General features: G+C 36.6%; 1 protein-coding gene and 1 pseudogene across 2 annotated transcripts in view; both read right to left on the bottom strand.

The window, feature by feature from the left end:
- Window positions 1-3964: 3964 nt before the first annotated feature.
- The window catches only part of CNTN5 (contactin 5), a 1035741-nt gene continuing 1014656 nt past the window's right edge, over window positions 3965-25049 (bottom strand). Inside the window, exons 21-24 of the mRNA XM_077964911.1 lie at window positions 20970-21156; window positions 20414-20526; window positions 10373-10541; window positions 3965-4806 (exon numbers count right to left, since the gene is read on the bottom strand). Coding sequence (XP_077821037.1) covers window positions 4703-4806; window positions 10373-10541; window positions 20414-20526; window positions 20970-21156 — 573 coding nt within the window. The 3' untranslated portion in view covers window positions 3965-4702. The remainder of the gene's footprint in view (window positions 4807-10372; window positions 10542-20413; window positions 20527-20969; window positions 21157-25049) is intronic.
- Window positions 21228-24819, bottom strand: LOC106993448 (replication protein A 32 kDa subunit pseudogene; annotated as a pseudogene). The gene has a single exon (XR_013404503.1). The product of XR_013404503.1 is annotated as a replication protein A 32 kDa subunit pseudogene (transcript).

Genomic DNA, 25049 nt, shown 5'->3' with positions numbered 1-25049 from the left:
AACCTCATCAAAAAATGAGCAAAAGACATGAATAGACACTTCTTAAAGACATACAAGTGCTCAATAAACATGAAAAAATGCTCCATATCACTAATCATCAGAGCAATGCAAATCAAAACCACAATGAGATACCATCTCACACCACTTAGAATGGCTATTACTAAAAAGTCAAAAAACAACAGATGCTGGTGAGGCTATGAAGAAAAGAGAATACTGATACACTGTTGAGGGGAATGCAAATTATTTTAGCCACTGTGAAAAGCAGTTTGGAGACTTCTCAAAGAACTTAGAACTACCATTTGACCCAGCAATCCCATTACTGGGTATATATCCAAAAGAAAACATCATTCTGCCAAAAAGACAAGAGGCACTTACATGTGCATCATAGCACTGTCCCCAATAGCACAGAAATGGAATCAATCAATCTATGTGTCCAACAATGCATGGATAAAGAAAATGTGGTACGTATTAGGCATGGAGTACTATACAGCCATAAAATGAACAAAATCATGTCCTTTACAGCAACATGGATATTGCTAGAGGCCATGATCCTAAGTGAATTAATGCAGGATCAGAAAACCAAATACCACATGTTCTTACTTATAAGTGGGAGCTAAACATTAAGTACTCATTGACACAATCATGGCAATAACAGAAATTTGGTACTGCTAGAGCTGGGAGAGAGGGAGATTATAAAGGTTGAAAAGCTATCTATTGTGTATTATGCTCAGTACCTGGGTGACAGGATCATTAACACCCCAAACCAGCATCATGCAGTATATCCAGGTATCAAACCTGTACATGTAACCCCTGAATCTAAAATAAAAGTTAAAAAAGGGAGAAAAATTACAATTTACCCGCCGTTTGGTTGATATTTAGGTTCATTTACTTCCATTTATTCTCAATGTTAGGAGATTGCTTTATTTTTTCTTTTGGTTTAAAGTTTAATCTAAACCATTTGTGTAGTTCCAAAGTCAAAACTATGAAAAAGTACTGTACATTGAAAAAGAGTTTGCTTGCATATTTGTTCCTGCATCCCATTCTCTCCCTCCTTAATTGGTAATACTTTTTTATTAGTCGTTAGTTTATGCTTGTATTATTTCTTCTTCAGAATATTAGCAAATGTATTTGTATTTTACACAAAAGGGGTCATACGTTTACTCTTCTGTACCTTGTTTTATCCACTTAAAATTGCATATTTTTGTATATATTTTAGGAATAGATAGATCCCTAGGTGTGGATATGCTAGGTCAAAGGGCAAATCCATATAAAATTTTACGAGATATTGACAAATTTCCTTTAATAGAGTTGTATTATTTTGTGGTTGAGAAAATTTTAAAAACAAGGATTTCCTAGTCTCGGATCTACTGAATCAGAACTTGGAGATAGGGTTTCTCAGCTGTGTTGGATGATTACCCAGGTTTGGGGAGTTCATTCCAAAGGAAATTTTAAGGCTGACAATGTATTGCTCATTTGATATGTGTTAGGTACTGTGCTAGACACTGGTGAGAGAAATTCCAAGAAAAATATATTTTTCCCTGGGCAATCCCAGTGACTGGATAGTTGGAGAGAAGCATTTAAAACAAATCATTATAATGTGATTATTGGTATAGTTGAGATGTATAACGGGGTTAAGGGACAAAAAAAGAGTCAATGCCTATGAGAATTGTACCTAGAATAGATTGGGATTAACTGTTTATAATAAAAGCAGAAGTATGCATTTAGCAAATTATTTATGAAACTGACTTAATGTAGTCTCTTTTCCTGAAAAGAAAATAATGAGTTTAACCCTGAACTTATCCCATCTGTATTTGCTTCATTTCTTGTTTTATTTTTTGATATAGCTTCAAATTTTCAAGTTGGGTCTTCCATGGACATTTCTGGAGATTTTTGAACCTAAAATCATAACAGCATAACATAATGATATTTCAGTGTTAAAATCAGACCATAATCATTGGCATTCTGTGCTCTGCATAAAATAAATAATGTCATTCATATAGTTCACAGGAGAAAAGATAAAAGTCAATAAAAAGAGAATTATTTATTAAAAAGATCTAATGTTACAAGAACAGTACACAGAACTATTATTTGACTGTGCCTTCCACATGGTATATACCTTATATATAGTATATATACAGATCGTACACAGTATATTTAACAGTTTGACATGGGGTCCACAGTACCTTCATTTGGGTATGCAAAACTTTTGCTTTCATGAAATTTCGTATTATAAGGACTGTTGCTTTCTTCATATTCAATTGACATTATACAAAAATACAGTCTCTTTAGTGATTTAAGACTGTGGTTACTATCCCATAGAAGAAAAAATTCAGTACTGTAGCTGAAAAATAATGTACCTTGATAAGAATGCTCTTCTGATTTCTACAAAGTAACAGATATGTAGCACATAAGTACATAAACATTGAAAACCTGTTTTCTAAATAGGTTTATGATGCAAAATACATATTCTGTGTATGTTAAGTAAAAACATTCCATATCTCTGATTCCTGTAAGAATACAACATCAGACATTCTACGTGTAAATACTCTGTCAGATATGTACCATCCGTCAGCTAATTAAAAATATTGGTTAAATTTGTCATTTTATTTGTTTAATATTTTACTGGGCTTTGCTTTCTGAGAGTGTAAGTAAGAAGTTGATTCTTAAAGTCCTTCACTAAATCTGGTTTACATCACCATGGAAAATGAAGACAATGGCTTGATTCATGAAATACATAAAATTATTTTGCATTAAAAATATTCTTTCTGCCTTTTTTTTTCCAGATGCACAATTCATTCATGAAAGTTACACTATACTTGGGAGAGCTCATGTTTTGTCAGCTAACCAATTAAGCATCCCTGTTTTTGCAAAGTCCAAAGTCCAGCTTCTCCCACTTTAAAGGAGGTGTTCAAGAAAGGCTACTTAGTCATAATTACTTACCTACAGGCTTAAATATTTACCATCTGTAGTACTTATTATAATATCTATTGACCGAGTCTTTCTTTTAACTCATTTCTTATTTGTTTAGGGTGTCTTACATAATTTTCCCCCAAGAGAATATGTAACCTACATACAGACTTTTCCTGTGGCTCTGAAACTATTATTTTAGGATGTTGAGAACAGAAACTTCAATCACTCCTCTGATTCTACAAGGATTAACCTTGAGAGCTAGCAATTTGAGCTCCATATTGTTTCATTTTGCTTGTTATTAATGAAGCAAATACAATTAACAAGTTTAAAGTATATAAAATTATAAAACTATTTTTTGTTCTCATGTTAACATCACCTATAAAACCATAATTTTTCCAGGCTCTTCTCTGGCATATGACTTTGCAGTAACTGTCCTTTCCTGCATTTGCATGGGTATGATGCCAACTCTGGCACATTCTCATGTTTGTTAGAACTTCTTTAAGATATCTTCAAGTAGAAAATTTTCATCTCGTTTTCCAACAGCTCTCTAAGATCTCTCAGGCTCAAGTTGACTCTTCGAAATAGCAAATAAGGATTACTTCCCAAGCCACAGAATCAAACAGTGCATAGCTGGCTAGACTAGCTGAATCCCTGTACTGATGCCATGTTTCCACAGCTTAATTAAAAATTCAGTTTATCCAAGAGAGACTGTCTTTATTTTACTAGTTGATTTTATCAGTGGTATGTGATGCATGGAACTGTTTCTAAAAATCAAAATTTATTTGTTATGCTTGAACCATTTTAATCTACAGACTATGCATAATTATTTGCACAACACATTTTCATTGTCCTTAAAATTTTTGCAAAATTTTGCAATTAGAAGAAAACCTTGGACCTACTTCAACATCTGCTTTGGCAGTAGGTAAAGAAATGGAAACGCTGTGTCCCATACTCTTCTCATTTTTAAGTTAGCACCCGTGGCAGCATGTCTGCAGTTTTTAGTGATCATATTTTTTGGTGATGTTAAACCATCTTTTATTATTAAAAATAAATATTTATTTTATTTGCTGCTAGATAACATAGTACTTTATGAAAAACAATAGCACTAAAATTCATTTGGACTCAGTTTCTATTTATCTTGCACTAATGTAAATGGCTTATTCCCTACCCTAATAACTTGCTCTAGGGGTGCATATAGAATAGCATATTGACAAATCTTGCTATTTCACTATGCAATCATACAATATTTTTCAAGAAAATTTTTGTGTACTTATCTTATAATGGACCACATCACTGAAGCATTTTTCATATTTCCTGCTGGTTTGGAAATTGAGATATTCAGCCAAAGGGAAAATGAAAAACACTGAACTCAGTCTTAAGCAAACTTTTCATTCTCACTTTTGCATTTGTCTTAAAACAGATCTGCTAAAGGCCAGTTACTTAACAAATGGATGGCACACACTCGTAGTCATAGATATAAAATAAAATCCAAACATATTAAAAAAGTAAAGAATACATTTGACAGAAATTACCTTTGCTTACAAAAATTCATTACATACAATCTGCATATTTTTTACTGGACTAAGAACTGTCCTCTCCATTTACAAAAACCAAAGAGAAACCTGATGGATAAGTAATATTTCCCCCCTAACCTCCTGTGAGTTCACCATGTATAGTTCCAAGTTTTTAAAGCTCAAGCTCATCTCAGGATCCTGGTTCTCCACTTATACTACACTCTATTCACTGCTGTTATCAAGCTAAAGCGAACAAAAGCAAATTAAGTCAGCGGTTTTCACCAGGAGGCTGAAGGAATCATCAATGCCAAGAGCAACGTGACTGATGATGAAGATGTGGAGAGAGTGTGAAGGGTCGACTGAGCACTTGTGATTTTTCCACCTGTGAAAAAAAAAGCATCAAATGGAGCAAATTATTTTGGTTTTGCTTGAGCTAGACCAGAATTGCTTTTAGTATGTAAGACTAATGAGTGCAAGATTGGTCCTGTTTCTGATAAGAGTGTTCTTTGTATTTATAAAATCAGACATTATCTGAGGTTCCCAAAGTTATATAGAAGGGACAAGGATATATGAGATATTGTATTGAAAAGGTGATGTCATGTCTAACAAACACATCCAGTCAGGAGATTTAATTTTCACCAATGATGAAAATATTCCAAATTCAGATATAAAAATAAAATAATTTTGATAGTGCACAGTTCGGAAAATGGAGCAAAAATAACAAAAGCTTGTGGCAATATGAATTCCTAATTTACAGTCATGAGCTGCATAATGACATTTCAGTTCACCATGGACTACATATTTGATGGTGGCCCCGTGAGATCATTATGAAACATTGTGAAACAATGTGAAACATTCCTATTGCCTAGTAATGTTGTAGCAATTATAACATTGTAATGCAATACGTTACTCAGATATTTGTGGTGATGCTGGCGTAAACAAACCTGTTCTGCTAGTTATATGAACGTATAATGTACAGTATTTAATTGATAATGGTAACAAATGATACCTGTTATTTGGCTTATGTATTTACTATTTTTTTTTTTTTTGAGATGGAGTCTTGCTTTGTCGCCCAGGCTGGAGTGCGGTGGCGCCATCTCGGCTCACTGCAAGCTCCGCCTCCCGGGTTCACGCCATTCTCCTGCCTCAGCCTCCCGAGTAGCTGGGACTACAGGCGCGCACCACCAAGCCCGGCTAATTTTTTGTATTTTTAGTAGAGACGGGGTTTCACTGTGTTAGTCAGGATGGTCTCGATCTCCTGACCTCGTGATCCGCCCGCCTCGGCCTTCCAAAGTGCTGGGATTACAGGCGTGAGCCATTGCGCCCGGCCCTGTATTCACTATTCTTTTAGTAATTATTTTAGTGTACTCCTACTTACAGAATAACAGTTAACTGTAAAACAACTTCAGGCATGTCCTTCGGAAGGGCTTCCAGAAGGAGGCATTATTATCAAAAGAGATGATAACTCCATGCGTATTATTGCCCCTGTAGACCCTCTAGTGAGACAGGATGTGGATATGGAAGACCAATATTGATGATTCTGACCTAGGGCTAAGCCTACACTAATGTGTATATTTGTGTCTTAGTTTCTAACACAACAGTTTAAAAGGAAAATAATATAAAATAAAATAAAAATATTAAAAAGTTTATAGAACACAGATATAAAGAAAATGTTTTTTACATCTGTATTATGTATGTGTTTTAAGTGTTACCACAAAAGAGATAAAAAGTTAAAAAATTTAAAAAATTTATAAAGTAAAACAGTTACAGTAAGCTAAGTTTAACTTATTAGAGAAAAAATTGATTTTATAAATGTAATATAAATATTGCCTAAATATACAGTGATTATAAAGTCTACGACAGTGTACAATAAAGTCATAGGCCTTCACATTCACTTGGCAATCACTCAGTGACTCACCCAGAACTTACAACCCTGCAAACTCTGTTCCTGTTAAGTGCCCTATAGAGGTACACCATTTTTTATCTTTTATAGTGACTGTATCTTTACTGAATTTTTCTATGTTTAGATACACAAATAGCATTGTGTTACAATTACCTACAGTATTCAGTGCAGAATCATGTTGTGTATATATATGGCCTAGGAGCAATAGGCTATACCATATGCCTTAGGTATGTAGTAAGCTATACCATCTAAGTTTGTGTAAGCATACTCTATGATGTTCACACAGTGAAATTGCCTAAGGATGCATTTATCAGAACTTACCCTCTTCATTAAGAAATAATGACTATGATTACTCTAGTAAATTTTAAAATCTAATAACATTATTTTATTTACTGAATTTATTGATGTGTCCTTGATTGACTGTTTCAGTTGAGTGAGCTTAAATTCTAGGTTCTCATGCCAAACTTCGCAAAACATGGTGATCTTTCATTACTCTTTCTTACACCCAGGAGAGGTTCTTTTATGAGACTAAAACATTGTATGCAGCTAATATATTAGAATCGCTTTGGGATTAAACTGACTGATCCAAGGTTGATTAGTCTGAAGTAGTTTTAATAGCCCTACATAACCACAAACGAAATGACTTTTAGATATTAACTTCAGGAACGGTTCTTCAAGCCAGAAGCCTTCTGAAGCATCATGATCATAATTGATTATTTAATAAACGCTTATTGTATGTCACATACTGTACAAAGCCTTTTATATACGTTATCTTAATTGATCCTCATAACATTCCTATAGGGTAAATACAATTATTTATTCCCCTCTTGCAGATGGAGCTGGGGCTTAGAAAGGCTGTAAACTTGCTTAAAGTAATTGAGGTAGGAGTTAGTGGATTTAGATACTTGTGTATTATCTCTTAAAACAATGATTGGCCTTAGTTAAAACCCTAATAATAATAATATAATCTACTACCCAATTGCTGAAATCTTCTGTCAAGGTAATCCTCTCTGGCTAGACTGAGTGTAATGGGATTTGGGGGGTAATTTTAGTTGCAAAGATAGAGTCTGAATTTATTTTCTTGATACTTAAGAGCCAGAGAATAATTTGGTAAACACACACATGCGCGTGCGTGCACACACACACACACAAATGCAAAAACCAGTAAGTCTTTGAAAACTTTTACAGCTAATACACTACTAGAACTTATCAATCAACATATTGGAGAATGTTGCATATATTTCAACTTGTACAAAATGGGGTTATTGTGAAGCATATAGCCACTTGTGAACCATAAGAAAGGCAAGATGACAAGACTCACTGGAGTCGTATGTGCATGCTTAATAAATAAAAAATGTGAAAACATCCTTTCTAGCTATTGGGAGTGGCTGCATCTTAATTTACATGACACTTTTATAAAAATATCTCACTTTCAGAATGCTAAGTAGGGTCTGTATCTCAAATTCCAAATACAATCTACAAACTAAAACATATTAATGTGATATAGCAAAACAATCCCACAAAACAACAGAAAGAACAATATTAGACTAAGTTCTAGCCTCAGCTATAAAACTAACTAGCTGTTTCACCTGAGAAAGTCATTTGATATCTTAGGCATTTGGTTTTCACAATGTGATAAAAATGAAACCAATCATGACTCAGGGTCTGAGTCTAAGGTAGACAATAGTGTAAGAGTTTCCTCTATTGAAACTCAGGAAGTGGGTTGCACTGGCCAAAATGTTATTAACTGAAATATAAAAGTTGATAATTTTTTTCTTGGCATAGAAGTTACAATTTAAAATATCAATGGGAGAATTAAGATATCATAAGTACTTCCAAGGTTGAGGCTGATCTTATTCAGATAATACTACAGAATCTGATTGTGTTAGAGTTGAAAGTAACCTTAGAGAGTCAGAGAAGAATAAAATACCTAACTCAAAAGTTTGCTGGAAAGATAAAATAATATATAGAAAACACTTAGTTTAATGCCAGGAACACGATGAGGCCTCAGTAAATGCTCACTGTATTGCTGTCTAGGAATTTGACGTGCTGAAGCAAGAGGAAGGTTGTCGTATATTTTGCTTTTCAGGAAACAGTCTTTTAAGATGCTCTTGAAAATTCAGCTCCCTCATCTGAACAGTTCAATTGTGAAATAATTAATGCGGAGATATTATAACTGTTCTTGCTGTTGAAACTATACTTTCATAAATGAATCATAAAGCATATTAAATTTTCATGTGACCACAATAAAATTTAAATTCTTAAATCTTTCCACCAGAATTTCTGAAAAAGTCAGATTTCTCCCATCTTATGTTTTGTATTTTTAACTAGTCATTTAAATATACTTTTAGGTGTACTGAAAAGTCATGAGACTAAGGAATTCACCCGGATTCCTTAAATGTTGACAGTTTATCATTCTCGCTTTATTATTATTTCTATACATACATCCATTTTTCTGAAACATTTGAAATGAAATTTCAGATATGATGTGCCTTTTCCTCTAAATATGTTAATGTATAGTTCCTAAAAATAAGGCTTTTAACAATATAACCACAGTACAGTTTAAAAAAAAATAATGTTGATGTAATATCTAATTTACAGTTATGCAAATCTTATCAATTATCAATAATGTTCCTTATCCTGTATTTTTATGTGAGACCTTATCAAGTATCATAACTGGCAGCTAAATTATGAAGACACATGGACATATAGAGGGGACCAGCACACACTAGGGTTTATCAGAGGGTGGAGGTTGGGAAGAGGGAGAGGATCAGGAAAAATAACTAATGGGTACTAGGGTAAATACCTGGGTGATGAAATAATCTGAACAACAAAACCCCATGACACAAGTTTAACTGTGTAACAAACCTGCACATGTACCCCTGAACTTAAAAAGTTAAAAAAAATTATCAAGTATTACGTCAATAGCTTTTCCTCAAAGTTCCAGTCTGTTTCATTCTTTTCTGCACTGTATTTATCTCCCATTTCATGGTGGCATAAAAGAAATCATAAGCAATGCCTTTGGTCTGATTTCAAGTTGATGAATAAGTTAAATAGCACAGGGCCACATACAGAGCATGACGGGACACTTCCCTGTAGGTTGATAATTCTGCTTGGGAATGATTGCTCAACAAATGATGTTCCTAATTACCCACTAATTGTAATGAGAAAATGTTATATAATGTTCTCATAAAATTGTCTAATCCTTTTAAAATTAGAAATTTGCATATCTAAATCTTTGCTGCTTTTTTTGACTACCTCTATGAAATGGTTACTTTCTTCTAAATTTCTAAAATCTCGCTTCCTTTAATCAGTTTTTCCTTTGCTTATATAATAATGATGGTGGTAGTGAAGATACGTGGTTTTGGTAAACAATCATACCCAGGTCTTGATCCTGGTTCTGAAACTTAGTAATAGTGTGGTCTTAGGCAAGTTACTTGAACATTTTCTGCAAAACAGTAAAAATGTCACCTATCTCATATGATTGTTACTAAAATTAGATGATGTATGTAAAGCACTTTTGACCATGCCTGACATATAATAAGGGTCAGTGAAAGCTAGCAATTATTAATATTGCTAATAATAATGTTCAATAAAATTTATAATTTGTTTGGAAATCAATAAATATGACCAAATTTTAATTTTAAAAGCTTCCCTTTAAACTCCTTATTTTCTAACAATAAAGGCAGTCAAAACAACAGAAACGTAGGTATGTCAAAACCAGTGTAATATCAGTTTAAAAGCCATACTCCAAAAACCAAATGGCCAGCAAGGTACTACTTGAGACCAGGATAGGCAAGGACATTTCACAAATCAGTACATTCTAATGAAAATGTCAACTCCTTTCTAGATTTGTAGAAATTCTGCAATTGTGAGCAGATTACTATGGTTCATATTAATCAGAAGATAATATAAAAATCAGAGAGGAGAAACCCCTCAAAATCTCTGAACCATGAAATCTATCACATCCTCAATTTTGAGGAGTTTCATACCATCTTGTAATTGTTGGTTGTCAGCAAATTAAACCTACTATGTCAAAACTCACCTGAATATGATGGTACCCTAATTTGAGAACTAGCTGTTCCATCTCCTCCTTCACTATATGCTCGAACTTCAATAATGTAGATTCCAGCATCTGGGAGTGGTACTACTGCTTGAAGTTTCTGTGTTTCAATAACTTGGCTGTTGCTGTGACCCTCTTGCCTATAAAAAACCTATGAGTAACAACAGAGGTTTAGACATTTGATATGAAAGATTACAAATGCACATTGACTACCTACTGAGCACCACATTCTGAGATAAGCACAAGAAGCTTACAGTTTAGACAGATACACAAGCAAATGTAATGCATGTGCAATGTACTGCAGTAGAAGTATACAAAAGGGCCATGGAGGTACAGAAGAGAGTTTAATTTTGTCTAGGGGTTTAGTGAAGGCCTTCCAGAGGAAGTGATGTCTGAACTACATATTTAAATATGATACAGTGGACCACTTGGAGAAAGGGAGGAGATTTCCAGAAAGAGATAAGATAAAATGAATAACTACATCTAAGCAATAAGGAACAATGGCATGAGGGTAGGGAATGGAGAGGGGATATATGGGAATAGCGAGGAATGAGGCTAGAGAAGTAGGTAGAGAGGAGGCAGATCATGGAGAGTCTGTTATGCTTGGTTATTGAAATGAACAATATTGTAAGGGAGTTTAGAAAGCTCATCTTCAAATAGTTTGAAAGGAGTAAAGAGATAATTTGTTAAACATATAAATAATAAATCCTTAACAATGTAGGAAACAGTTGAAAGTGAAAATTTTATTTTTTAAATTTTTACTTTTATAGTGGTTTGCTTTTTGGTGAAATCAGCATTTGGATACACTGTGTAGCAAGGCTAAAGCTTTTTAGACATCTGTTGTGGTATCATAATTAAACATGCATGCACGGAAAACAGAATTTTGGAACTGCAAATCAGGACACAGGATAATCCTTTGTTTACATATTAAAAAATGACGTCCATAAAGTTTAGGTGACTCGTACAAGACCATGTGGCTAGTTAGGGTAGAAATCTCATCAGAAGATTTATATTTGATAATCACTTCAGAGCTATTTTACTATATTGTACTATTACTTATGTGCCTCCAAAAATAGTCAAGTAAAATTTGTTTGGTATAGTCAAGTAGCAGCAGTTAAGATGTGTTTAAATGTATTTTTATTAGGTTTATTCTTTTTTGTGCTTTTTCATAATTGGTGTTGTAAGTGTGTAATGGAAAGAAAAATGGCTTTGTATTCATACAGATCTGGATACAAAACAACTTCCTACAAACATAGCAAAAGAAAACGAAATCTCCTATACCGTCCTGGCTTGGACAATTTGGGCAAGTTACTAACTTTTGTAACTTCAATTTATTCTACTGTATGGTAGAGATAATAATAACAATTTTAGGGTTTTTAGGGGAGTAAAATGAGAAAGTGCATGTAGACTACCTAGTACAGGACCTGGTGCGTGATAAGCTTAATAAGAGAAAGCTACTCCTTCTGTTGCCATCATTGTTTATTCACCGTTAAAGGGTTGGTATTTCAAGTGCATCATACAATATGAACTGACTTGGGAAATTAGACAAAAATCGATATATCTTTTCTTATGGAAAATGTGTTTTGAGTTTGAATTAACTTACACACAAAAAACCCAAACAATTCTTTAGAGAAACAGTATTTCCACATATTGAAGCTTGCGTGTACTTGATCCCTCTGAATTCTAGTAATAAACGATCCCTCCATTTCACTTCCTTTTTTTTTTTTTTTTTCATTTAATTTTAAATCCGCTTCACGTTCTTGGGAAGGAAGTGAATTCTCCATTTAAGTGTGATGTGCAAAAATGGCATCTATTGAAATCCTTATTATAAAGGATGCTATAGTCTCAGTGTAAATGCAAGTTGATAACAGTATCACCAAACATTTACTGGACATCTCATGCAGGCCGGGCATGAGTGCTACATACTGGCATCATAGAATAAGATCACATGGTTATGGTCTTCCTGGCATTTATAGTCTAATATTGAAGGAAGACAAACAATGCAATGAAGCATAGTATGTACTGCAGTGGGAAATATATTTGATATTATAGTAATGCACAAAGTGGGTACTTAGTCAAGATTGGGGAAATCGGGAACACTTCCTGGAGGATGCCTTAAGCAGCTTTTGTCTTAAAATGTGACAAATATATCTGTATTTATGCTTTTGATTTGCATGGAGCATCGTGATGAATTAGAATTCTGATCATGTGAGGTAATTGGAAAGCAAATTTATGGGAATGGGAAAGTATGTAAATTGGTGAGGATTGGCAGGAGAGTGACTATTTTAAAGGACACTGTTATTATGATTCAATAAATTACAATTCTTATGACAAAGAAAAATACATCCAGCAATGCATATCTAATGTTGTAGAGTTGAAGAAAAATTTGTGGATCAGTTGAGATTTAGGATTAAAAGGTAAAGACAGGGAAAAAAATCAGTGGTATCAAAAGGAGTCTGAGATTAAGTGTGGCCTTTTAGCAATATATCCAGGGAGATGGAGTGCTAAACATATATGTAGATCTACTAAGTGAAAAGATACTTTAAATTAATAGTTAATCTTCAGTGCTTTAGAGAATATTGGCTTATTTAAAAATCCTGATTTAGAAAAGACGAATGAGAATGAGAACTGTGAGAAGGTTAAGGAGTTATCAAGACATGTAAAAAATAGTTATTGACAGTAAGGAGTCCAGTGAGTTCTTAGAGAATATGGACATTCATAGATTGACAGTTGCAATGACAGCTATGTTTATGTATAAAGGAAATTGTGTAATGTATTGTGTCAAGGCTATTCTCAAATTTTGGTATTAAAAAAAAACGGAGAGCAGTGGGTTATCCAAAGAGATGATCCTAAATAGAAAATGTGGTATTGCTATTCTCAAAAGCTTGATCTGGAAATGGCTATTCTATATGTTTGATGGTAGTAGAATATTGAGGTGAGTGTGCTAAACATATAACAGAATAAAGTTTTGCTGGTTATACCCAAAGTACTCCTGAGAAGGATGGCTCATATTAAGAGAAAAGCCTATTCCTCTACTGAGCATCTTGGAAACAGTTGATGGGTACAACTGCCCTTCATAAAACAGGGTGAGGAATCTACAGCCTCAGTCACAATGGGGTGGGTAGGAAGGAGTCCGTACGACAATGGAAGTTAGATAAATAGAAGCTGGGAGACACAGTTTCAGTGAGAGAAGTCACTGCATGAAGGTTGGCTGAACACAGTTATAACGACAAGACTTTCTTTTGGGCCCTTTGCAGATGTTTGCTTGTATGTTGTTCCTTTCTAACTCTATCTCCCCGGCATTTTCAAAAAGTCTGCTTCATATATATGCTGGATATGACATGAACCATTTCTGTTTGAATTATTTAAAATTCTGAAAATTTTCAGGCATAAATGAATGTAAAGAGGATACTATAATGAACCTCATTTAAAAAGACTCATATATGACTTAACTTGGATGATAGGTAAATGAGGATGATAGGTAAACACAGAAAAGAAGGCTGAGTCTCATATTTAGAGTGACTATAAGATGAAGGGGCCGGGCGCGGTGGCTCAAGCCTGTAATCTCAGCACTTTGGGAGGCCGAGACGGGCAGATCACGAGGTCAGGAGATCGAGACCATCCTGGCTAACACGGTGAAACCCCATCTCTACTAAAAAAAAATTACAAAAACCTAGCCGGGCATGGTGGCGGTCGCCTGTAGTCCCAGCTACTCGGGAGGCTGAGGCAGGAGAATGGTGTGAACCCGGGAGGCAGAGCTTGCAGTGAGCTGAGATCCGGCCACTGCACTCCAGCCTGGGCGACAGACCGAGACTCCGTCTCAAAAAAAAAAAAAAAAAAAAAAAAGTGAAGGAAGAGCTGCAGAATAAAAGAAATCAGAGACTAGAGTGGCTATAGACTACAGTTCCCAAGAAGCTGGAGAAATACAGGGAAGGGCCTCAAAGTTCCAGTGGGTATGTAAAACAGTATCAACCCAAGTGTACATATATCTCAGGAATCTGGAAGCTCAGCTGATATCTCAGTTGCATAAACAAATGAGAACCTCTGTTTGTATCTGATATGGTTTGGCTGTGTTCCCTCCCATATCTCCTCTTGAATTGTAGCTCCCACAATGCCCACGTTTTGGGAGGGACCTGGTGGGAGGTAATTGAATCATGGGGGCAGGTCTTTCCCGTGCTATTCTCATGATAGTGAATAAGTCTCATGAGATCTGACTGTTTTATAAAGGGGAATTTCCCTGCACAAGTATTCTCTTGTCTGCTGCCATGTGAGACATTGCTTTCATCTTCCACCATGATTGTGAGGCCTCTCTAGCCACGTGGAACTGTGAGTCCATTAAAACTCTTTCTTTTATAAATTGCTCAGTCTTGGGTATGACTTTATTAGCAGTGTGAAAATGGACTAATACAGTATTGATGGATTGTGTAATAACTAATAAACTTTGGGCCTGATTTTCTTCTATTTGCCCCAGCTTTGTAAACAGGTAAAAAGTAAAGGTGGGTGAGGGGAGGTATATGGTGAAGGGGTTGTATATCTAGGAAAGGCTATTCTCTAGATATAGACTTGAAAAACTAATAGTTTTCACTTGGATTATAGCCTGAGGTCCTGAATTCTTTCTAACTGCTTGAGTATTTTCTGAAGGGATAACAGTTTCTGTTTGTGGGGAAGAGGACATTTGCTGAAGTGAAAGCATAGCCCCTGAACATTCAGTTTTATTTTCCCTTTCACTCAAGCATAAGTCTGTGTGAAGAAAATAAGGTGGAGATAAAATGGTTGTTTTACTTTACAATCTGGGTAAAGTACTTTCATGGTGTAAAGAAAAAAAATTTCCATTTTCAAGATCATTAAAAATTATGGCTGAATATACTTTAGTCCATATGTTTCTTTTTGGCATTTCTTTAGTAACACCAGTAATGGTGAGTCTTAACATCATGTGCTACAATTAGTAAGGATTCTAGATAGAGACCCCAAATTATAGGAGTTGTATAAATAAAATGTTATTTGTTTAAAAACTTTTATTTGAAAACAATAAGTCAAGGTAGGAAAACTTTTATTTGAAGTTTTTATTTCACTTTCCCAATCATTTATAAATAATGTGTTAATAAAATAGGCAGTTGATTCTGAATTGGGGAATGTAAATACAACAGAATAAATAAAGTGACACGTTTACTGACCTGAGGAAAAGTCATAAATATGCTAAATAAATTACCAAATTGGATTCAACTTCTCAAATGGGAAGTTATTTTGAGTGGAAATAATTTGTATTATTATTTGGTACAATAGGGGGTGTCTGCAACAGATAATCCTTTCCAATACCTTGCTGGTTCTCTATGTGTCTCTGTTCCTTACTTGTTAATGGAAGGTGTGATATCTTGAAATTATTGCTATTAAATCTGAATTTCTTAAGCAAAATTCCAAGAAGCCCAGGATCTCTTAGACAATCTCAAAAATAAATCTGAAAAGTTTCACCACTAGGTACTGCTTAATGTTTATCTGAATGAATTCAATTTTAATGTGTTACCTATTGGGCAGTTATATATGGTTCAATTCCATCTATCTTTCATGATATTCTTGGTCACTTTTGAAGGCTCTGACAAGATTTTGTGGTAGGGAGACCTCTTTTTTTTTTTCCTCCTAACATCTGTTAACAAAATTTCTGTTATCATCTTTCTCTGGTAATATCTGGTAGTTATATATGTTGCTGACACCTCAATGTCCGAAATTGAGTAAGAAAGTAAGATCTGTGATGCTATGGTTTTAATGTGTCCCCTGCAAAATCCAGGTGTTGCCAATGTGATAGTATTCAGAGGTGGGCCTTTAACAGGTGATTACATCATAAGGACTTCTCCCCTCATGAATAGGATTAATGCTCTTATAAAAAAGGCTTCTCATGGCTGTTGCCCCTTTTGCCCTTCTGCCTTCTGCCAAGTGAGGACACAGTGATCCTCCCCTCTGGGGGATGTAGCTTTCAAGGCACCATTGTGGGAACCAAAATTGGACCCCCATCAGACACAGAATTTGCTGGAGCTTTGATCTTGGCACTCCCAGCCTTCAGAACTGAGAGAAGTAAATTTTTATTTTTTGTCAATAACCCAGTCCCAGATACCTGTTATAGCAGCACAAAAGGACTAAGACAATGCTTTCTTAGACAATGGGTGGCTCAAATGTCGAACTCTACTGTTTTATGCTACTTCTGTAGTTTACTTTTCAAGACTTTATTAATGTAAGCTTTACAATTTTATAACGTACTGATATACATTTTTATAGTGTTCTTATATTCCATGGAAAATGGCAAAATAACTTTTAAAATTCCTAGAAGTATCAATGCATTTATTTGCCTGAAAGGAGTTCAACTACTAAAGATTAAAGGGCACTGTATTATTCCATTATATGATTTACTTTTTTACATTTTTTATTGATACATACTGAGGTACATATCTTCAGGGTAATATGATAATTTGATACATTTGTATCATGTGTAAAGATCAAATCAGGGTAATTGGGTTATCCATTACCTTAAATATTTATCTTTTTTTTTACGCTAAGAACACTCAAATTATTCTCATCTAGCTATTTTTAAGTATACAATAGATTATTAACTATATCACCCTTCTGATCTATCAAACACCAGATCTTATTTCTTCTATCTTATAGTGTATTTGTACCCATTGATTAACCTCTCTTTGTTCCTCACTCTCCTTTCCCCTTCCTGGTCTCTGATAACCACCAGTCTCTATGAGATCCAGTTTGTAGTACTTTTTTTTCAGAATATCTATCCTGTATATAGCATCTTAACTCTACGAAATAATCATTTATTACATTATTTATGCACTGAGTATATGGCAAAAAAATCCACTTTTTCCTCCACATTTATTATGTTTTAATAACTTTCACAACCTAGAAGTCTCCCAGATAAATACTTTTCTAAGTTCTTCAATCTTAAACTGGACTTAACGTAAAAGATGGAATATATAATCCCTGCATCTTAAACCTCAGGCTTTAATCCCAAGTTCTCAGCCTCAAACCTACACACAATAAACATTTCCACTGATCCTTCCTGCTTGCAAAAGTGAAGTAGTTTGCAAAGACAGCGTGAAGATTAAGTGACCTCCCTTTTTAATATTCCAATTAATTATGGAAACTCTCCCTTTCCCCAATTAGCAAGAAGTCTTCTGCCTCAAATGTTCCAAGAATCCTAGGGGCAAGTTCAGTCTTAACGGGTCAAGCCTGCCTCAAATGACCTTGTGGAAAGAGAAATGATTAGTGTCCTATGTCCCTATTTTATTAATTTTTGTAAGTGACACCCATTGTGCTTAAGAAGAGGTGGGCCGCTATTATAGTGGTGCCACTCGTGGTTGGCGGTAATTTTTGGGATGTAGTAGGAATCAAAAGGATTCCTAGTACAAAAGGCTTCTCCTTCTGAGTATCATGCCCAGCCCTGGTCATTCTATATTAGTGTGCACCTCCGGATGGTATAGTTCTTTAACTGCTGTGTGGGGATCCTTGCCAAGGGTGCAGTAGCTGGCTTCAACATCATACTCAGAAGAGGGGCTCCAAGCTTGTGTTCTCTGGGTTATAGCTCTTTAGTTTATATTCTCAGCTATTATTTCTAAATATATATTCCTGTCCCATTGGGTCTGTGTCAGGAGGAGCTTTCATCCTTGGCTGCCCTGTGAAAAACCGCCCTCTGAGGAGAATCCAAACTCTGGGTTAAGCCCAGTCCAGTCTGAAGTTCCCTTTCCCTCAGGGAGCCCTTCCTGTCAGCTGTTCTCTCAGTGGGGATTATCCCACTCTTCAGAAAGGTTCTGATAAGGTTTAGTTCCAAAGGAGAAGGTTTTGAGGTCTTATTCCATTTGTTGTCAGCAGACTCCTTCTATAAGAATCAATTCTTCCTTCTCAGGGATATAAGAAAGTGCAACCATTTCAAGAAATAAAAGGGAAAAAATGTCTTTGGCAATGTGTGCCTACTTGTCATTAATTTATACATTGAAAATGGATTATGCTAGTGATTTTTCCCCCAGCAACAAGGTATTCCAACGTGACTTGTGTTATCTTTATTAAGAGGGAACTGGAGGCAACTTTTCAAGATCAGTTTCTGTGTTAAAATTTTAAAAATTTTACCTAATGAGACATGCTCCTCCAATAACAGTAAGAAACAGTATCTGTTTTTTCATGAGAACATTTTACATGCCAAGCATTTTATACAAGTTCTTCTTTAGAAAATCCTGTATAATTTGTATTATTATTGCTATTTTAGCCATTTGTGATGTTAGTAAAATAAAACTGAGAAAGTTCAAACAACTTGCTCAAATTACTCAACTAGGATTTGAGCTGAAGTCTATCTAAATCAGTGGCCAGTGATATTTTTTCCTCTAAACAACAACAAATGGCAAGGTTTTGCTGGAAAAAAAATACATATTTGATAATACACATACATAAATAACTGCATAAGACATTTCTATCTGGGCCAACATTATTCATCCATTCTAGAAACATTAGGAACAAGAAATAAGATAAAGTCATTGCCTTTGAGGACTTCAGTCTGTTTGGGGAGACAGTTATATATAAAAAGTAAGAACAATGACTGGGATAGAGGTGTCAAATGTGAACAAAGAGTAGTGGCACCCAGCCTGGGATCCCTACGCCCAAGCTCAATCGAGTATTTTTCTAGTTATATGGTATTTCTCTATTCTCACTTGAAAGGTACTTAAACCTTATGAGCCTTCCAGTTGACCATACATGTTTATCTGGTTTTCTCTTGCATTCTACTTTGCCTCTCTAGTTTGGGATATTGTTCATTATAGTTCTAATGATTTTAGATTGATTCTTGAATGGTCCATCATATTTCTCACCTAACTGCTATCCCTAAGCATTAAACAGTATATTTGCCTAAGAGGAGAAGTTGTGAGGATATGGTCTTTTGGGGAAAGGTATAGAAAGAGAGGAGTAAGGGAATGGTATAGAAAATGACCCAACTGACCTCGCTGCAAAAGATTAAATTCAACATTCCCGATCATTACTGACGGATTTGTGTGTGTGTGTGTGTGTGTGTGTGTGTGTGCGCGCGCGCGCGCATGTCTGTGATCTAATTATAGTAGGTAACAAATGCTAGTTTGTGTAATATAATATTAATGGAAATTAATTTAAAATATTACATTTATAACTTCGGTTTTTAGCTCCTCAAATTTTAGCATTTTATATGTTGAATACTGTGTTACCATCTCTGATAGTTAAAAACCACTTATAATGATACCTTCCAGTCTATATATTATCACTGAAATATTTTAAACTATTATACTTAACATATTTTATTACATTAAAAATATTGTGAATATTCAACTAATGATTCTGTGTGAAGTTTAATGCAACAAACAGAATGTGACATTATAGAACAAGAATTTGAAATTAAGCCAATTCAATACATAGATCACATATATTTAAAAATCAGATAACAGAGTTATTTTTCAAAAACAAACTGCACATGTTATCAAATTTCCAGATCTTACTGTCACATAATAGAATGACTGTATGTAAATGTTGGGTCTGTTTTGGAGCTTGCTGTGTCTTTCCCTAGATTTTTTGTTTTCTATCTAGTGTTCTGGTCCTTGCATTTTTCTTTTCTTCTTCTGTTTCCTTGCTAATAGAAAATCTTTCCACTAAAACGAAATGGTCCTGTATTTGTCAGCTGCCAGCAAAATTAGTCTCCTGGAGGCATATGCCAGAATTCTCTGCCTAAATTCTGCTGGTCCTAATATCATGCTTCACAGAGTCATCTTCACACTATATTCAGATTTTCACTACTTTTCCTACTCCTTCCCTTTCTGTGCCTTGTGCAGTTGAAACTAATTTTGACTACCTTGGTTTCTCTATCTATAGGAAGGCTATCCTTCTAAGATATAGATAGAAAATGATTGAGAAAAAATAGGTTTGTTAATGGGTCTTTTTATGCCTTATTAATTTTCCGTCTTCATAATAACAATTTCGAAGATGAGTGTCTATGTAAAAGAGTGAAGAAATACTGACCTTGTAACCCACAACTTCAGATTCGTTGGCTAATGGTATGACGGGTTCCCAGCCCAGAGAAACCTGAGAGCCTTGCTGCTCCCACCTGAGGTTGCTAGGTGCTTGACTTGGGGCTGCAAAATAAAAAGTGAACGTGAACTGACAAGGATTCTTAAATACATTTCTTCATTTAATTCCTTGTGAGTATCTCACTGTTTTCTCCTGCTTAGTAGTTGGCTGGAAATCTAGGCTTCCTTCCAGCTAGAGTCTGATAAGGAGGGTTTTGCTCCAGAAGTGTCATTTTAATAGCTACTCTACTGAGCTTTTGAACTTGAATCCTTTTATCTCCCTTCGGTGTCAAAATCGCTTAGCCTTGTTTCACAGGAAGATAACCTTTGTCTACTCTGAATGCGAAATTTTCTGAGCTAGTTTTAGGATTCAGATCTAAGCACTGAAGCAAGACTATGAATCAAAACTCCCCTTTGACTCTGCTTATTGTGCACCTCACATGGCTTTGAGAAATGTTATAAGATGTTTCCCCTTTGTCTGAAACAAACAAAAAGCCCAGGTCACTTACGGGATTTCTTGGTGGTTGCACTCACTTCACTGCTAGGTGGCCCATATCCAGCTCCATTGTAAGCCCTCACTGTGAAGTGATATAATGTATTTCCTTCTAATCCTGTTAGGATGACGAAAGACTCATTCCCTCTAGTTTTGACTGTTTCTGCTGCATCTTCTTGTTCCATGTCTTTCCAGTAACCAACCTGTCAACAAATTGTCATATGGCAGGTTAATTTTAAAGCTTCCTCTGTGCTTGTGGCTGCTTGAATTTTTTCTCTTTTTTGGATGTTGCTGGAGTCCACTCATAGGAAGAAATCACTCCTATATCACCCAATTAACAGTTCTTATTAATAAGGCCAAAATACATTCCTAATTACTGTCTGCTTTGCATCTGTGTAAATTGCAGCACTACAGCATTTCTCAAAAAAACAACCAAAGCTGCTACCTTGTAGCCTGGTGGCATGAAGGAGTGCAAATGCATCCTGACATTAAAGAAGAATCATTCCAAGAAATTGGAGTCCTTTTCTCTCATAGGTCTTCAGAACAATTTACCATTCAAAACCATGAAACTTCAAATGAATTATCTGAGTATGTGGCATCTGAATATTTCCTCTTGAGCTTCACATAAAGATGAATCACACAAGCTGTATCAGTTTAATGGAGAAGAGGTAGCAGAACACTGGATACTCTGGAGTGGTTTGAATGTAGGGAAACAGCATTGTCAGGATCTGGGGGTAGGGAGGGTCGAGGGAGGCAGAAAGGAACAGCTTTCTGTCAAAGCCCTTTTTATGCATTGAGATCATCTTTCCTGGTTAGGAGCTTATGCTAACTGGCTTCAGCAAGCTCGATCCCTTTGTGAGACTCAATGACTGTCCCACAATTAAGCTAAAGCTTTACTCTGTTCAGGCACTAGAACTTAACTACCTATCAATGCAACAAAGAGTAGCTTTTTCCCCTCTACTTTGTTACTGTTGATAGAGGCAGGAGGCAGAGAAATTCTAGGTAGACAGAAATGGGTTCCCAGTGAAACTGCACCTTCAAACTGAGAAGCCTGAAACCCGTGGCCTGAAATGAGAACTATTCCTTTTTGCCCATTCTCTTCTGATTTGTTTTTCTGAATAATGCCTTTTTACCAATCAAATCTTGCCTTCTCCAAAACTACCTCTGGCCCACCCCCACCATCCTGTGAATAAACATCCCACCATCAGTCAGAAGCGATGAGAGAGGGCTGCACTTCAGAGGAGAGACAGCTTGACCTCAGGGAAGAGACAACCTAACTTTGGGGAAGGCGACCTGCCCTTCCCATCCCCTTTCCAGCTCCCCTCTCCACTGAGAGCCATTTTCATTGCTCAGTAACATTCTCCACCTTCCCCATCCTTCAGTTCGTCCATGTGATCTCATTCTTCTTGGACACCAGACCAGAGCTCAGGGCCCACTGAGTGCAGGTACCCAGAAAGTCTGTCACACCAGCCCTTTGCCCTCACCAGTGGAGGGTAGTTGCCCTATGTGATGAGGCAAGGGATCAACTGAGCTGCTAACACACAGCTGTCCACAGATGGCAGAACTAAGAGAGTGCTGTAACACTCTCTCTGGGGTTTTGGGGTCACAGGCACCCTCATCTGGGCACTGCTATGGGCCCCACACAGAGCTTGCTCCTGTCAGATGAGCTACTAACACACAGCCATCCATGGATGGTGGAGGTAAGAGAGCACTGTAACACTCCCTCTGGGGTGTCAGGGTTGCAGACACTTTCACCTGGGAACCAATGCAGGCCCCACACAGAGCTTGCTTCTGTCAGCTGAGCTTCTCACACACAGCTGTCTGGGGACAGCAGAGCTAAGAAAGCACTGTTAACATTCCCTCTGGGGCTTAGGGGTCACAGGCACCTGGCACCACCTGGGCACTACCATGAGCCCCACATGGAGATTTTTCCTGCCAGCAGTTGGACTGGCTGGCAGGATCCTGCATTTATCCATGCACACCTGTACTGGCTGTGGGGTCCCATATGGAACTTATTCATGTGCTTCCTCCCACAAAGGCTTGAATGCAGCAGGCCGAGTAAATGGGGCCACCCCTGTCACAAGTCTGATGAAGGGGCTGAGAAAAATCCTGCATTATTGTGGTGAAGGTCATAAGAGAGTACTTTTTTTTCCCCCCAACTTAATTACTGTGGTGAAAATAGTAGATTACTGGACCCATTTTATCCTCCTTCGTGTTTTGTGTACTGTGGAGTCTAGAAAGCCAAACATGTTTTCCAGATTCTCTTTCAGCTAAGGGTGCTAATAGTGCTGCTATACTCTGTGGGCACTGAGAAGTTTAATTGGAATTTGGAGACATTCTGGAACATGTCTAGGATTACCTCTTCCAGTGGTGACCATAGGAAGTCATTATAGGCTCTGATCTCAAGAATGAACATTTTGATTACCATGACATATTAAGGACCTCAACCAACCTCAGTGCTAGCTGAAAGCAAAAGGAACAAGAAATGGAAAGAAGGGGAAGGAAGTTACAAATTGCAACTACACCTTTATGAAATGAAGACCACAGTAATTAGCCACATTTTTTTCCTCGTCTTTTGTGTGTTTTTATAAATGTTAAATTACTTTAGCCTCTTCATTTCTTCTGATATTTTATGTGGAGTGTGTTATTGGTAGGTAACTTTCTGATGTAGTTCCCTAAAGGAGGGGCAAGCTTTCACCATGAGATGGACAAACTGACTGATGGGACTTTCTTTTGTTCCCCCTGTTGGCAAAAGGGTTAGCACATTTTCATTTATAAAAGAGATATTTGCATTATGTTAGTATGAAACAAGCTTATTTATAACTTCCTCAAGAAATTCCAGCTTGAGTGCATCCCTGTCAATTGCCCATCTCTTTCTGACCTTCAAACAAAACAAAACAGAAGAGCAGTAAGTTTCAAAAGGATGTCGGTGGAGACCTTTTATAGATGAAACTGACTTCTAGAAGCCACCTGGCCAAATATATGCACAGCTGGAGAAAATAGACTGTGAAGCTAGGTCCAGTTGTAAAATATCTCAGGTACCCAATTAGTTCCAGTTATTCTGCATCTGTGGATTTAAAATGACCATCATCCACAGTAGAATAGATGTGCCCCTTATTGCTCAGAAAATCCATAGCTTGCTTGATTGAGGATACAGACATGCATTTGATCTGGTTCTTGAGATCCTGAAAGTTCAATCCTTCAGGTCTTGGGCAAGCCTTAATCAAATTCAACACCTGGTTTTGGGCCACAGTGAGGCCATTTGCTGGCATGAAGCTATTCCCACCAAAGTACCCTGCTTCACTCTTCCCTGGATTGCTGATAGGTGCTCTCCCTGCTGAGGGCTGGCTGTTCGCTTTGCTTAGTATCATGTGTGCATTGATCACTTCCAGAATATGTATGGTGAACTCATTCATATCCTCCAGGGACATGATCTTAAAGCTACCAGGCTCTTTTTGTTCTGAAAAGATCTCAGGTGGCCTGCCACTTTCACATATGTTTCTGGAGGAACTACAGTGTTTTCACTGCTGGTGTCATCTGTGTCAACCCACTGGCGAACATCCATGGGTGTAGCTGTCATGTCATCTATTTTGTAAACAATGTTGGTTGAAGCCTTCTCTGCATGTCTGATGATCCCCACAAGAGCGACTTGTGAAATCTCAACACTGCCAATTTTGAACACTTCATCAACCAAAGTGACAGAAAGCATCGGAGATACAGTGTGGGGTTCAATGTGCTGTACTCGGGCTCTTGATTTCTTTTCTGCTTAAGAAGGTGTCCACGATCCAAAGCCTCCCGGGAACTGCGTGTATTCGCTGACTCCCCTATGAGGAGCTGCCATAGCTTTCAAATCCACTGTCCCACATGTAGGTCGTGATTCTTCGGGGAAGAGGCCGGGAGGGTTAGGTCTGGGGAAATTGCAGAACACCCCAGAACCGGGGGGCTGCCATACCACTCTAGTCACTTTTCTCTCCTTTAGTGATTCTTGAGCTGGAATTGAGGTTACACAATATTCATAAGTCACACACTCTTTCTAAGGTTGAACCTACTCTTCATTTAGTTTTTCCTCGGACGTAGATTTCAACAACCCATGAAC

Source organism: Macaca mulatta, chromosome 14, assembly GCF_049350105.2.
Source record: "Macaca mulatta isolate MMU2019108-1 chromosome 14, T2T-MMU8v2.0, whole genome shotgun sequence".
In the NCBI taxonomy this organism is placed as follows: domain Eukaryota; kingdom Metazoa; phylum Chordata; class Mammalia; order Primates; family Cercopithecidae; genus Macaca; species Macaca mulatta.
The sequence above is the reverse complement of the archived record's forward strand: the minus strand, read 5'-3'. Positions and strand labels throughout refer to the sequence as shown.